General features: G+C 63.3%; 1 protein-coding gene across 3 annotated transcripts in view; it reads right to left on the bottom strand.

Annotated features, from left to right (window-relative positions):
- MROH1 (maestro heat like repeat family member 1) overlaps window positions 1–12168 on the bottom strand; it is a 76266-nt gene extending 64098 nt beyond the window's left edge. For 2 of the 3 annotated variants that reach the window (XM_065830180.2, XM_071803709.1), the window contains exons 1-5: window positions 10152–10318; window positions 8746–8891; window positions 7999–8130; window positions 7402–7564; window positions 6640–6738 (exon numbers count right to left, since the gene is read on the bottom strand). In XM_065830180.2, coding sequence (XP_065686252.1) covers window positions 6640–6738; window positions 7402–7564; window positions 7999–8130; window positions 8746–8891; window positions 10152–10173 — 562 coding nt within the window. In that variant the 5' untranslated portion in view covers window positions 10174–10318. Of the gene's footprint in view, window positions 1–6639; window positions 6739–7401; window positions 7565–7998; window positions 8131–8745; window positions 8892–10151; window positions 10482–12100 lie in introns of those variants that run through there. The other variant, XM_065830181.2, reaches the window with a different exon arrangement.
- Between the last annotated feature and the right edge of the window lie 1241 nt (window positions 12169–13409).

Here is a 13409-nt window from a genome sequence, read left to right as displayed (position 1 = left end):
TTTATGGGGGTCCCTGAGACTTTAGGGGAGTCCCCAAGGCTTTATGGGGGTCCCTGAGACTTTATGCGGTTCCCAAGGCTTTGTGGGGGTCCCTGACGCATTAAGAGGTGCCCAAGGCTTTATGCAGGTCCCCAAGACTTTATGGGGGTCCCCAAGGCTTCATGGGGGTCCCTGAGACTTTAGGGGAGTCCCCAAGGCTTTGTGGGGGTCCCTGATGCATTATGAGGTGCCCATAGCTTTACAGGGTGCCCAAGGCTTGAAGGGGCTCCCTGAGGCTTTGTGGGGATCCACAAGGGTGTATGGTGGTCCTTGATGCTTTATGGGGTACCCAAGGGTTTGTGGGTGTCCCTAAGGCATTATGAGGCACCTAAGGCTTTATGGGGTCCCCAAGACTTTATGGGGCTCCCTGAGGCTTTATGGGCATCCCAGAGACTTTGTGGGGTGTCCAAGGCTGTAAGGGGCTCCCTGGGGCTTTAGGGGGTCCCGGGACAGCTGAGGGTCACCTATCACTGAGCAAGCCTGAGCAGGCAGCTCCCGAGGCCGCAGACGCCCACCCGGTTTCACTCTGGCAGCACCAAACAGGCTCCAGATCGGGCAGATTGGGCAGCTCCGGCGCTCCCGATGCTCAGTGTGAACGAGCCCAGGCCGAGCCCCATGCTCTCACTGGTTTGTCCTGTCCCAGCCCTCCGGGGCAGCTCCGGCAGCACCGCAAACCCAACCTGGCTGCCCCATCCACCCCACGGCCCCACGCGCCCGTCTGTCCGTCCATCCAGCCCCGTCCCCAGGTCCCCATCCCTTCCCCGCACTGCGGGTGCTCCTTTCCTTATCTCTTAACGCACAGCGAGGCTCTTGCAGCTTCCACCCCCCTCGTTAGCCGTTTCTTAACAAGGAAGCAACCTCGGGCTTGCAAAACCCGCGTTGTGCCGCCAACCCAGCGCCCGGGCTGCCGCGGTCACCAGGGGCCACGAGTGGCGGGGGGACCCGCGAGGGGACGGGATCGCAGCCTGGACATGGGCACCCCCGGGACCCCCGTCCCAACAGCACCCAGGAAGGGGCTGCTGCACCCACAGGACACCCAGGGGACGGAGCTGTCCCTCCAGGGCATGGCAGCTCCGAGCAGGAGCCCGATCCCTCACAACAAGAGACCCTTGAGGTGCTGGAGCGAGTGGAGAGAAGGGAGCGGAGCTGGGGAGGGGCTGGAGCACAAGTGTGATGGAGCGGCTGAGGGAGCTGGGGGTTCAGCTGGAGAACAGGAGCTGAGGGGAGACCTTCTGATCTCTGAACTGCCTGAAAGGAGCTTGGAGCCAGGGGGGTCGGGCTCTGCTCCCCAGGAACAAGCGCCAGGAGCAGAGGAAACGGCCTCAAGTTGCCCAGGGGAGGTTGAGGTTGGATCTGGGAACAATTTCTTCCCCAAAGGGCTGTGGGGCATTGGAACAGGCTGCCCAGGGCAGTGCTGGAGTCACCAGCCCTGGAGGGGTGGACAGGCGGACAGGAGGTTCTCAGGACAGGGGGCAGGGACAGGGGTGGGTTATGGGTGGATTGATGACCTTGAAAGGCTTTTCCAATGAAATGACTCAATGATCCCTCATCCTGATGGGACCAAGCAGCCCCACAGCCCCCGAGGACATGGGGTGACTCGAGGACACTCCGGGTCCCCGTGCTGAGCACAAGCCCGATGCACCCACAGTGTCGCACCCAGAGCGGGAGGGTGAGGAGGAAGATCCCCAGCCCTGTGACCCCGCACGCGGTTCCAAAGCCTCCCTGGGGTTTATTTTCAGCCCGGACCGGTCCCAGATGCTGAGTCACCCGCTGACCTGGTCCCGCAGCCAGAGAATCTCATCACATGTCGCCTTCTCCTCCTCCTCCTCCCCCTCCTCCTCCTCCTCCTCCTCCGGGGAGGCAGCGCCGCCAGGGAAGGGTCCGGCGCCTTTTGGGGCACAACCTCTGGATTCCCACCCCAGGACCTGAGGACCTGGCCCCGCTCACCCTCCTCACACCCCCCAGTCCCATTCTCACCCCACTGCGGCCGAACACGCAGGTTTAGGTTAAACCTTCCTAAAGCTCCCACGAGAAGTTTGTCACCACAAAGGCCAACCTGCCCAGCCAAAACTGTCACCTACGGCTCCTCCCCAGCACACACAAGGGCAACGGGCGACGTCACGCATGGCTTTGGGTTTTTTGGTTGGTTTTGGTGATTTGTTTTCAAAGGGTCACGGCCGGGAGCCCCGGGAGCAGCTGCTCCAGCAGTGAGGCTGCAGGACCTTCCCTGCCCCACAGTGCGGCCACCAACGGCAGCAGCACCCAGGTCACAAAGCGGAGCTCTGCCACCCCTCCAGGGCCGTAAAGCTGGGATCTCGGCCCCACGTCCACCTCCACGGCCCCACGTCCACCTCCACGGCCCCACGTCCACCTCCACGGCCCCACGTCCACCTCCACGGCCCCACGTCCACCTCCACGGCCCCACGTCCACCTCCACGGCCCCACGTCCACCTCCACGGCCCCACGTCCACCTCCACGGCCCCCACGTCCACCTCCACGGCCCCCACGTCCACCTCCACGGCCCCCACGTCCACCTCCACGGCCCCCACGTCCACCTCCACGGCCCCCACGTCCAGCCCAGCTCCAGCTCCATCACCATCCTGTATCCTGGTACCTCCCGTTCCCATCCCACCCTGGAAATGCAAACCCACCCTGGGAAGCCCTGCCGGTGTCACACGGTTGTGCGGACCCCGCGGTTACCTCACCTGCCCTTCGGTTATTGAAAGATACGGAAAAATAATAGACAGATGCCACATAGAGCCTGGAATCCAGCACAGCGGGGGCAACACTTCCAGTTCCACGGTCGCTGAGCCCCGCGGCTGCTGAGCCCCACGGCCGCTGAGCCCCACGGCCGTCCCGGAGCAGCGCGGAACGGCAACGGCAGCGGATCTCCCGTCTATAGACGTGTAACTGCATCCGTGATCACCTAGAGCAGCAGATCTCCCGTCTATAGACGTGTAACTGCATCTGTGATCACCTAGAGCAGCAGATCTCCCGTCTATAGACGTGTAACTGCATCTGTGATCACCTAGAGCAGCAGATCTCCCGTCTATAGACGTGTAACTGCATCCGTGATCACCTAGAGCAGCAGATCTCCCGTCTATAGACGTGTAACTGCATCTGTGATCACCCACGGCAGATCTCCCGTCTATAGACGTGTAACTGCACCCGTGATCACCCACGGCAGATCTCCCGTCTATAGACGTGTAACTGCACCCGTGATCACCCACGGCAGATCTCCCGTCTATAGACGTGTAACTGCATCCGTGATCACCCACAGCAGCAGATCTCCCGTCTATAGACGTGTAACTGCACCCGTGATCACCCACGGCAGATCTCCCGTCTATAGACGTGTAACTGCATCCGTGATCACCCACGGCAGATCTCCCGTCTATAGACGTGTAACTGCACCCGTGATCACCCACAGCAGCAGATCTCCCGTCTATAGACGTGTAACTGCACCCGTGATCACCCACGGCAGATCTCCCGTCTATAGACGTGTAACTGCATCCGTGATCACCCACGGCAGATCTCCCGTCTATAGACGTGTAACTGCACCCGTGATCACCCAGGGCAGATCTCCCGTCTATAGACGTGTAACTGCACCCGTGATCACCCACGGCAGATCTCCCGTCTATAGACGTGTAACTGCACCCGTGATCACCCACAGCAGCAGATCTCCCGTCTATAGACGTGTAACTGCATCTGTGATCACCTAGAGCAGCAGATCTCCCGTCTATAGACGTGTAACTGCATCCGTGATCACCCAGGGCAGATCTCCCGTCTATAGACGTGTAACTGCACCCGTGATCACCCACAGCAGCAGATCTCCCGTCTATAGACGTGTAACTGCATCCGTGATCACCTAGAGCAGCAGATCTCCCGTCTATAGACGTGTAACTGCATCTGTGATCACCTAGAGCAGCAGATCTCCCGTCTATAGATGTGTAACTGCATCCGTGATCACCCAGGGCAGATCTCCCGTCTATAGACGTGTAACTGCATCTGTGATCACCTAGAGCAGCAGATCTCCCGTCTATAGACGTGTAACTGCACCCGTGATCACCCAGGGCAGATCTCCCGTCTATAGACGTGTAACTGCATCCGCGATCACCCACGGCAGATCTCCCGTCTATAGACGTGTAACTGCATCCGTGATCACCCACGGCAGATCTCCCGTCTATAGACGTGTAACTGCATCCGTGATCACCCACGGCAGATCTCCCGTCTATAGACGTGTAACTGCATCCGTGATCACCCACGGCAGATCTCCCGTCTATAGACGTGTAACTGCACCCGTGATCACCCAGGGCAGATCTCCCATCTATAGACGTGTAACTGCACCCATGATCTCCCATCTATAGACGTGTAACTGCACCCGTGATCTCCCACAGCAGCAGATCTCCCGTCTATAAATCCATCTATCAATCTCCAATCTATAAATCCAACCTATAAACCATCTATAAATGCACGAGCATCCACAACCAGCCCAAACCCCCTGAGCTGGCAGCACCAACAACCCCAGGGCCGACCCAGCGCCGGTTTGGGCCTGACCCAGGGAGGCGGCGCGGTGCTCAGAGCTCGGCTTTGGGAGGAGGCGGCAGGACCGGAGCCGCTCTGAGCTGGGTCCAACTGGACGAGAGCAGAGCTTCAATCACAGAATCACACAGTGTCAGGGGGTGAAGGGCCCTCAAAGCCCATCCAGTGCAACCCCCCCGGAGCAGGAACACCCAGCTGAGGTTCCACAGGAAGGGGTCCAGGGGGTTTGAATGTCTGCAGAGAAGGAGACTCCACAACCTCCCTGGGCAGCCTGGGCCAGGCTCTGCCACCCTCACCCCCAACAAGTTGCTTCTCCTCTTGCAGAGGAACCTCCTGTGTGCCAGTTTGCACCCATTGCCCCTTGTCCTGTCACTGGGTGTCACCCAGAAGAGCCTGGCTCCATCCTCCTGACACTGCCCCTTTCCATATTGATCCCCAGCAATGAGTCCCCCCTCAGTCTCCTCTCCTCCAGCTCCAGAGCCCCAGCTCCCTCAGCCTTTCCTCACACGGGAGATGCTCCACTCCCTCCAGCATCTTGGTGGCTGCGCTGGACTCTCTGCAGCAGTTCCCTGTCCTTCTGGAGCTGAGGGGCCACAACTGGACACAAGATTCCAGGGGTGGTCTCCCCAGGGCAGAGCAGAGGGGCAGGAGAACCTCTCTGACCTACTGACCACCCCCTTCTAACCCACCCCAGGTCCCATTGGCTTCCTGGCCACAAGGGCCCAGTGCTGGCTCATGCTCACCCTGCTGTCCCCAGGACCCCCAGCTCCCTTTCCCCTACTCTGCTCTCTAACAGCTCATTCCCCAACTTACACTGGACCCTGGGGCTGTTCCTGCCCACATTCCAGACTCTACACTCGCCCTTGTTCTATTTCATTCCATTTCTCCCTGCCCAGCTCTCCAGCCTGTCCAGGTCTCTGATGGCAGCACAGCTTCCAGTGTCACCCCTGCTCCCAGCTCAGTGTCACCGGCACCCTTCAGGCGGTGCACAGCCGCTGTGGCCCGGAGAGGCGCAGCAGGGAGCGCAGACCCAGGCTCCTCGTCTCTAGAAGCAGGCGCTGCCACCCCACGACCATCCCCACGGCCACGGGGCTGCTCGGGCAGACCCGGCACACCAGGATGAGCCAGAGATAACCGCGATGGCCCCAGCAGCGTCCACCCGGGCCCTCGAACACCTTTGATTTGGCCCAGCTACAGAAAGGAAACCTCACATTCTGAGGATCCTCTGCTGGGTTCCCTAAGTGTCACATCTGGGAGGGCATCTCCCCAGGGACAGCCCAGCCGCCGGGTGTCACTGCGTGAGACGGCACCTCCGCATCCAACCCGGGAGGGTGGGGTGGAAATGGGGACAACTTCTCCCCCAAAGGGCTGTGGGGCATTGGAACAGGCTGCCCAGGGCAGCGCTGGAGTCACCAGCCCCGGGGGGCTGGACAGACGGACACGAGGTTCTCAGGACAGGGCGGGTTATGGTTGGACTTGGTGACCCTGAGGGTCATTTCCACCCAGTCCCACCCCGTGCCCGCCGCACCAGCTCTCAGCCGCCCAGCCCAGCCCGCAGGGCTCCAGCGTCACGAGCAGCCCCGGGACATCCTGCCCGCCCCGAGCGCCACATCCTGAAACCGCCCGATAACAACCACAGCAGTGGGTTTGGCGAGCGCTGCCCGGCACCCCAGCCCCCCACACCCCACGGGCACCACTTGGGTGGCACAACAAGGGGCCAGCCTGGGTTAGATCAGCACGTCCCTCCTGCTTTCCCTGTCCCACCCGTCACCTCCACCATGTCCTCCTGGTCAGCGGAGACAGCGCGGGACATCGGGACCCCTGGGCCATGAAATGGGAGCGAGCGGGATCACACAGGGGATGGAGAAGGGTTCTGCAGGATCCCGGTGGCCCAGAGGTTCCTGCCACAGCCACACGGGTCCCTGCTCCCAGACACGCAGGAAGGGTCCAGCCGAGCCCGCTCCCAGCGCTGCCCGCGGTTCCTCCTCCTCCGGGGGGAACCAGCTCCTATGGCACATCCGAAAAGCACAGCGGGCTCGGGAGACGCAGAGGAGCCCTTACCGTAGCAGAAGACGGACTTCATGTGGTCCTGCTTGGCCATCCCCAGCATGGGCAGCATCGTCCCCAGGATGGAGTTGAGAAAAGGGACCATCCCGAACACTGGGGAGGGACGGGAGAGGGTCAGCACCATCAACACACCAGGGGAATCGCTCGGGCGCCCCAAGAAATGCAACTCGCTGTGGCCAGGAGCCCGGTTTTCACAGAACCATGGGTAGTTTGGGTTGGAGGGACATCAGAGATCACTCAGTGTCCCCCCTGCCGTGAGCAGGGACATCGCACCAGCTCAGGGTGCTCAGAGCCCCGTCCAGCCTGGCCTGGGCTGTCTCAGGGATGGTTCATCCACCCCCTCTCTGGGAACCTGGGCCAGGCTCTCAGCACCCTCAGCGTGGCAAATTCATCTTTATATCCAGCCTGAATCTCCCTCCTTCAGTTCAAACCATCACCCTTGTCCTATCACAACAGCCCCTGCTCCAAACTCTGTCCCCATCTTTCTCATCGGCCCCTTTTAAGTCCATAACGGCCACAATAAGTTCTCCCCAGAGCTTCTCCCCCCAGGCTGAACCCCCATCTCTCTCCTTCTTTCTCCCCCAAGTTACTTTGCCAATCGAACGCCCCCGTTGCTCAGCAGCAGCGCGTTTGAGCTGTAAGACCCCAGGCACACATGAGGCTGCGGAGCTATTGGGGTACAGGGTGAACCCCACCACCCGCAGCACCCAACGCCCCCCGGGTGCTCCCAGCACCTCCCAGCCCGCTCCCGCTCACCGTTGGACACGGAGAGGTTGGCGAAGGTCTGCACCACGAAGTAGTGGGGCAGGATCCCCGGCTGGAACTTGCTGAGCACCTCCTCCATCACCTTGTTGATGAAGCGCTGCCCCACGGCCACCAGCACGCTGCTGGCCGCTTGTTGCCAGTCCCGGATCACCTCCTGGCGCGGGGGGGGGAACGGCGTCAGGACAGACACACGGACACCGCCGCGGACACGCGGGCGCTGCTGCCGCTTCGTTTCAACGCCACGGGGAATCACACCAGACGGGATGAACAGCGGGCTCCGGGTTCAGATGTGACCCCTCGCCTCCCGCCCCGGCACCCGCCTGCCTGCCCAGCTGCTTCTCAGCACCCCAATCTGGTTCAGCTGCGTTCACACGCTGTGCTGGAAGAGACCCCTCGGCAAAGCATCCCCATCCCTCCCCAGAGACGAACGCAGCCCAGCCCCCTCCCCTGCTCCCTGCTCCCCACCAGAACCGCTGCTCCCCCTCCCCAAAAGGGTCCTGGTCACTGCGCTGCACCCCAGACCTGCAGCACCCACTGCAACAACAGCACCGGGGCAGAAAGGGCTCGGCTGAGACCCCCGGGTCGTACCTTCGACTTGGTCATCTCGTTAGACGCCAGGAAGATAACGACCTTCGCCGTGCTCTTGTCCAAGAGGGCGATGTTGTTCTTCACCACGGTCTCCATCGCCTTCAGGATGATGACGCGGTGCGGGTAGGCGAGCTGGAATGGGACCCGGAGAGCCGGTCAGCCCAGCCGCGCCACAGCCACCAAAACGTGATGGACCCCAGATGGAGCCGCTGTGCTGGGCACTGAGGGGGCCAAACCCGAACCCTGGGGTCTCCTCATGCCAAGAAACCCTTGAGGTGCTGGAGCGAGTGCAGAGAAGGGAGCGGAGCTGGTGAGGGGCTGGAGCACAAGTGTGATGGAGCGGCTGAGGGACCTGGGGGTTCAGCTGGAGAACAGGAGCTGAGGGGAGACCTTCTGATCTCTGAGCTGCCTGAAAGGAGCTTGGAGCCAGGGGGGTCGGGCTCTGCTCCCCAGGAACAAGCGCCAGGAGCAGAGGAAACGGCCTCAAGTTGCCCAGGGGAGGTTGAGGTTGGATGTGGGACCAATTTCTTCCCCAAAGGGCTGTGGGGCATTGGAACAGGCTGCCCAGGGCAGTGCTGGAGTCACCAGCCCTGGAGGGCTGGACAGACGGACAGGAGGTTCTCAGGACAGGGGGCAGTGCCGGGGTGGGTTGTGGTTGGACTTGGTGGTCTTTTCCCCACCCGCCGGTTCCGTCACCGCACCCCAGACCCCGGGACCCCCCTCAACCCAAGCCCAGGTGCTCCGGACCTTGTCGTGCTGCCGCAGGTACTCGTCGCAGGCGTTGAGGATCTCCTCGGGCTCCGACTCCCCCAGCTCGCACAGCGCCTTGTAGATCTGCTCCTGCACCAGCGGCGCCTTGTCCGTCGTGGCGTCCATCAGCGTCGTGGCGAGCCCTGGGCAGAACGGGCACATGGCAGAGATCCTGCCCCCCAGGCACCCCCGGGCTCACCGGGGCAAAGAGCCGCCCCTGGCATTTCCACCCGTCCTCCACCAGCCCCGTGCAGCTGAACTAAACCTCACCGGAGCTTTTGTTTCCCGCTCAACCAGCACCTTCCTGGGGGCTCATTCCCCCAGTAACTCACTGTTAATGCCCCTGCGTGCGCCCCTCCATACCCCACGGGCTCCTTCATCCCCACCATCCTCATCCCCTGAGCTGGCTGCACATTCCACGGGTGCATTTGAACCGCAGACCCTCCAGACATCGCTCGGCACCGCGGCTCCAGGCACCAGGAGGATGCTCAGCACCACAGTGACCGCGGCTCCGGGCACCGGGAGGACGCTCAGCGCCGCGGTGACCACGGTTCCGGGCACCAGGAGGATGCTTGGTGACCACAGCTCTGGGCACCGGGAGGATGCTCGGTGATCCACGGTGACCGTGGCTCCGGGCACCAGGAGGATTCACGACACCCAATGTTTGGGAGCCGGGACAGGCAGCGGCACCGGGGACGGGCGCTCCTCATTAGGGCTGTGTTGTAACGAGCTTAATTAGCTCCAGAACAAGCTGAGGCTGCACGTGGCCTCCGCAACACCACGGCCGCTCGACCAAGGACGCGGTTTCACATGGGGACACCAAGATCTGCCGGGACACCTGGCCCCAAGGGGACACCAACCGGGGTGACAGGAGAAGGTGACAGCAGGCAGGCGGAGCTGCTGGCTGCCTGTCCCACACGGTCCCACCCCACAGCCCAAAGCCACCCCGGGGTCTCATTTCCCAAGGCTGGGGGGTCATGGAGATGTTGGTCCCACAGTCACAGTGAAGCCGCCGTGAGCTGGTGCTGCCGGGGAGGGCGATCCCTGCACCCACCCCACCCCAACCCTTCCCCGGGGCTCCACCAAACCAGAATATTCTGTATTAAAAAACCAAACAACAAACCCCAGAGATTCATTTCCAAGCCGGCCAGGATTAATTTAGGAAACGCGCGAGGATTTAGAGCAGTTTAGACGTTTAGCGACTACTTAAGCTCACGCAATTTGCAGCAAAGCCAAGGCCCGAGATGAATTTCTAGGGCAGGGAATTACGGCGCTGGGGGAACCGCTCCCTCCCCCCGGCACCGCGGGGGCGCTTGGGCTTTATTAGCGACCGCGAGCTCCCCAGAACCGCGGCGCTGGAGCCGGTGAAGGAGCCGGAGGAGCAGCGGGGCCCCCGTACTCACGTTTGACCCGTGACTCCGTCATGCTCCGCGTCCTCAGCCTCCCCGCCAGCAGCAGGCAGTCGGCAGCGTCCCCCGGCCCCAGCGCGGGGAGCCCTGGGGACCCTATTTTTACGCGGTGCCTTCGCTCCCACCGAGGACGCTGCTGGCGGCGCCGGGGCCGCTCTATAGCAGCCCTGGGCGCTGCGGAACGCTGGCTCCCGGCAGGCGGGCGATGCCCCGGCCGCGTCCCGTGGTGGAGAGGCCGGCGGGCAGCGGGCACCGCGCTTCCATCGGTGCCGGCACCGTCCTGCAGAGCCGGGGGAGCCGGGCGCCGCTCCCCTCCCGCAGCACCTGCGGACAGGACAGGGAGTGACACCGGGAAATGGAGAGGGACACCGGGAAGCGGCGAGGGACACACACCGGGAAACGGCGTTTCCTGCACACAACTGCGAGGAACAGGAACCGCGACCCCCAGATTCAGCAGCACGGCACTGGTTGGTGAGCCCCCGGTGGGCACCCGGTAACGAACTCCCCGTGGGCGCCCCATTAACGAGCCCCAGGTGGGCGCCCCATTAATGAACCCCCAGTGGGCCTCCCGTTAACAAACCCCCAGTGGTGGGTGTCCCATTAATGAATCCCAGGTGGGCGCCCCATTAACAAACCCCAGGTGGGCCCCCCATTAACAAACCCCAGGTGGTGGGTGCACCATTAATGAACCCCAGGTAGGTGCCCCATTAATGAACCCAAGTGGGCGCCCCATTAATGAACCCGAGGTGGGTGCCCCATTAACAAGTCCCCGGTGGGTGCCCATTAATGAACCCCCGGTGGGCCTCCCGTTAACAAACCCCAGGTGGGCCCCCCATTAACAAACCCCTGGTGGGCACCCCATTAACAAACCCCCGGTGGGCACCCCATTAATGAGCCCCCCGTCAACAAACTTCCGGTGGGCCCCCCGTTAACAAACCCCCGGTGGGCGCCCCATTAACGAACCCCAGGTAGGTGCCCCATTAATGAACCCCCGGTGGGCACCCCATTAACGAACCCCAGGTGGTGGGTGCCCCATTAACAAACCCCAGGTGGTGGGTGCCCCATTAACAAACCCCAGGTGGGCCCCCCATTAACAAACCCCAGGTGGGCCCCCCCATTAACAAACCCCCGGTGGTGGGTTCCCCATTAATGAACCCCCAGTGGGCGCCCCATTCCCGAACCCCTGTGGGTTCCCTGTTAACAAACCCCAGGTGGGTGCCCCATTAACGAGCCCCAGGTGGGTGCCCCATTACCGAACCCCCGTGGGCCCCCCGCTAACAAACCCCAGGTGGGCCCCCCGTTAATGAACCCCAGGTGGGTGCCCCATTAACGAGCCCCAGGCGGGCGCCCCATTAACGAGCCCCCATGTGCGTGCGGGGCCGCGCTCCAGATTTCTGTCCCCAAAACCGCGGTGAAGAGCGAGGGAGCGGCGGCTCCAGCAGCCACACCTGGCAAAGCCGGGCTTAAACCCGCCAGCCCAGCCCAGCCGGGCCAAGCTGGCAGCGAAACGAGGTTCGGGGGGTGATTTTTCAGACTCTTCCCGCTGCCCACGGAGACTCCCCCGCCCCAGAGCGGCCCCGAAGGGCTGGTCCGGCCGTGCCCTCGGCCTTGCGGCGGCACCGCACCCGGTTACCGGCGCATTCGCCTCCGCGCTGACCCGGGGAGGTCGGGGGTGCTGCCGGGTTTAACCCACCCGGGGATCCCACCGCCCCGGGGCTGACCCTCCCGGCTCCCCGGTACCGGAGCTTCGGTCCCAGCGGGCGATCCCCCCGGGAATGGGAAGCGGGGGGAGCACCCGGCACCAACCGGCCCCGGTGGCAGGCGGGGGGTCCGAGGAGCTGGGCCCCCATAGGCCCCGAAGCCCCCCCGGCCGGCCGGGAACGGGTAGGGCCGGCTCCCGCAGCCCCCCGGCCCGGCCCGGTGTCCCCAAACCCCGCACTCACCGCCCGACCGGGACCCGCTCGGCCCCCTCCGCCGCTTCCGGGTGCGCCCGCCACGCCTCCTTGGCCACGCCTCCTTTTCCAGGGGACCACGCCCCCTTGGGTAAGACCCCGCCCCGCATGGGCGGTGGCTCGGGCGCATGCGCACGGACGGGAGGGCGCCATGGCCGCGCGGCTCCGCCAGGGGGCGCGGGTGGCGGGGTGAGGTCCCCAAAACAGCGACAGCCGGGGATCCCCGGTTGCACCAACACGGGGAAGCAGCCCTCTCAGATCCCCAGGTGCCCCATACAGGATGGGATCAGCCCCCCAGATCCCAGGGTGCCCCATACAGGATGGGATCAGCCCCCCCAGATCCCCAGGTGCCCCATACAGGATGGGATCAGCCCCCAGACCCCTGGGTGCCCCATACAGAATGGGATCAGCCCCCGGGTGCCCCATACAGGATGGGATCAGCCCCCCCAGATCCCAGGGTGCCCCATACAGGATGGGATCAGCCCCCAGATCCCCCATACAGGATGGGATCAGCCCCCCAGATCCCAGGGTGCCCCATACAGGATGGGATCAGCCCCCAGATCCCCCATACAGGATGGGATCAGCCCCCAGATCCCCGGGTGCCCCATACAGAATGGGGATCAGCCCCCCAAATCCCCGGGTGCCCCATGCAGGATGGGATCAGCCCCCCAGATCCCCCATACAGGATGGGGATCAGCCCCCCAGACCCCCAGGTGCCCCATACAGGATGGGATCAGACCCCCAGATCCCCCATACAGGATGGGGATCAGCCCCCCAGATCCCCAGGTGCCCCATACAGGATGGGATCAGCCCCCAGATCCCCAGGTGCCCCATACAGGATGGGATCAGCCCACAGAATGGGGATCAGTCCCCCAGATCCCAGGGTGCCCCATACAGGACGCGGATCAGCCCCCCATATCCCCCGGTGCCCCATAGAGGATGGGATCAGCCCCCAGATCCCAGGGTGCTCCATAGAGGATGGGATCAGCCCCCAGACGCCCGGGTGCCCCATACAGGATGGGATCAGCCCCCCAGATCCCAGGGTGCCCCATACAGGATGGGATCAGCCCCCCAAATCCCAGGGTGCCCCATACAGGATGGGATCAGCCCCCAGACCCCCGGGTGCCCCATACAGGATGGGATCAGCCCCCAGATCCCCGGGTGCCCCATAGAGGATGGGATCAGCCCCCCCCAGATCCCCAGGTGCCCCATACAGGATGGGATCAGCCCCCCAGATCCCAGGTTGCCCCATACAGGATGGGATCAGCCCCCCCCAGATCCCCAGGTGCCCCATACAGGA

Source organism: Patagioenas fasciata, chromosome 2 (assembly GCF_037038585.1).
Source record: "Patagioenas fasciata isolate bPatFas1 chromosome 2, bPatFas1.hap1, whole genome shotgun sequence".
Classification (NCBI taxonomy): domain Eukaryota; kingdom Metazoa; phylum Chordata; class Aves; order Columbiformes; family Columbidae; genus Patagioenas; species Patagioenas fasciata.
This window is presented reverse-complemented; position numbering and strand designations above follow the sequence as displayed.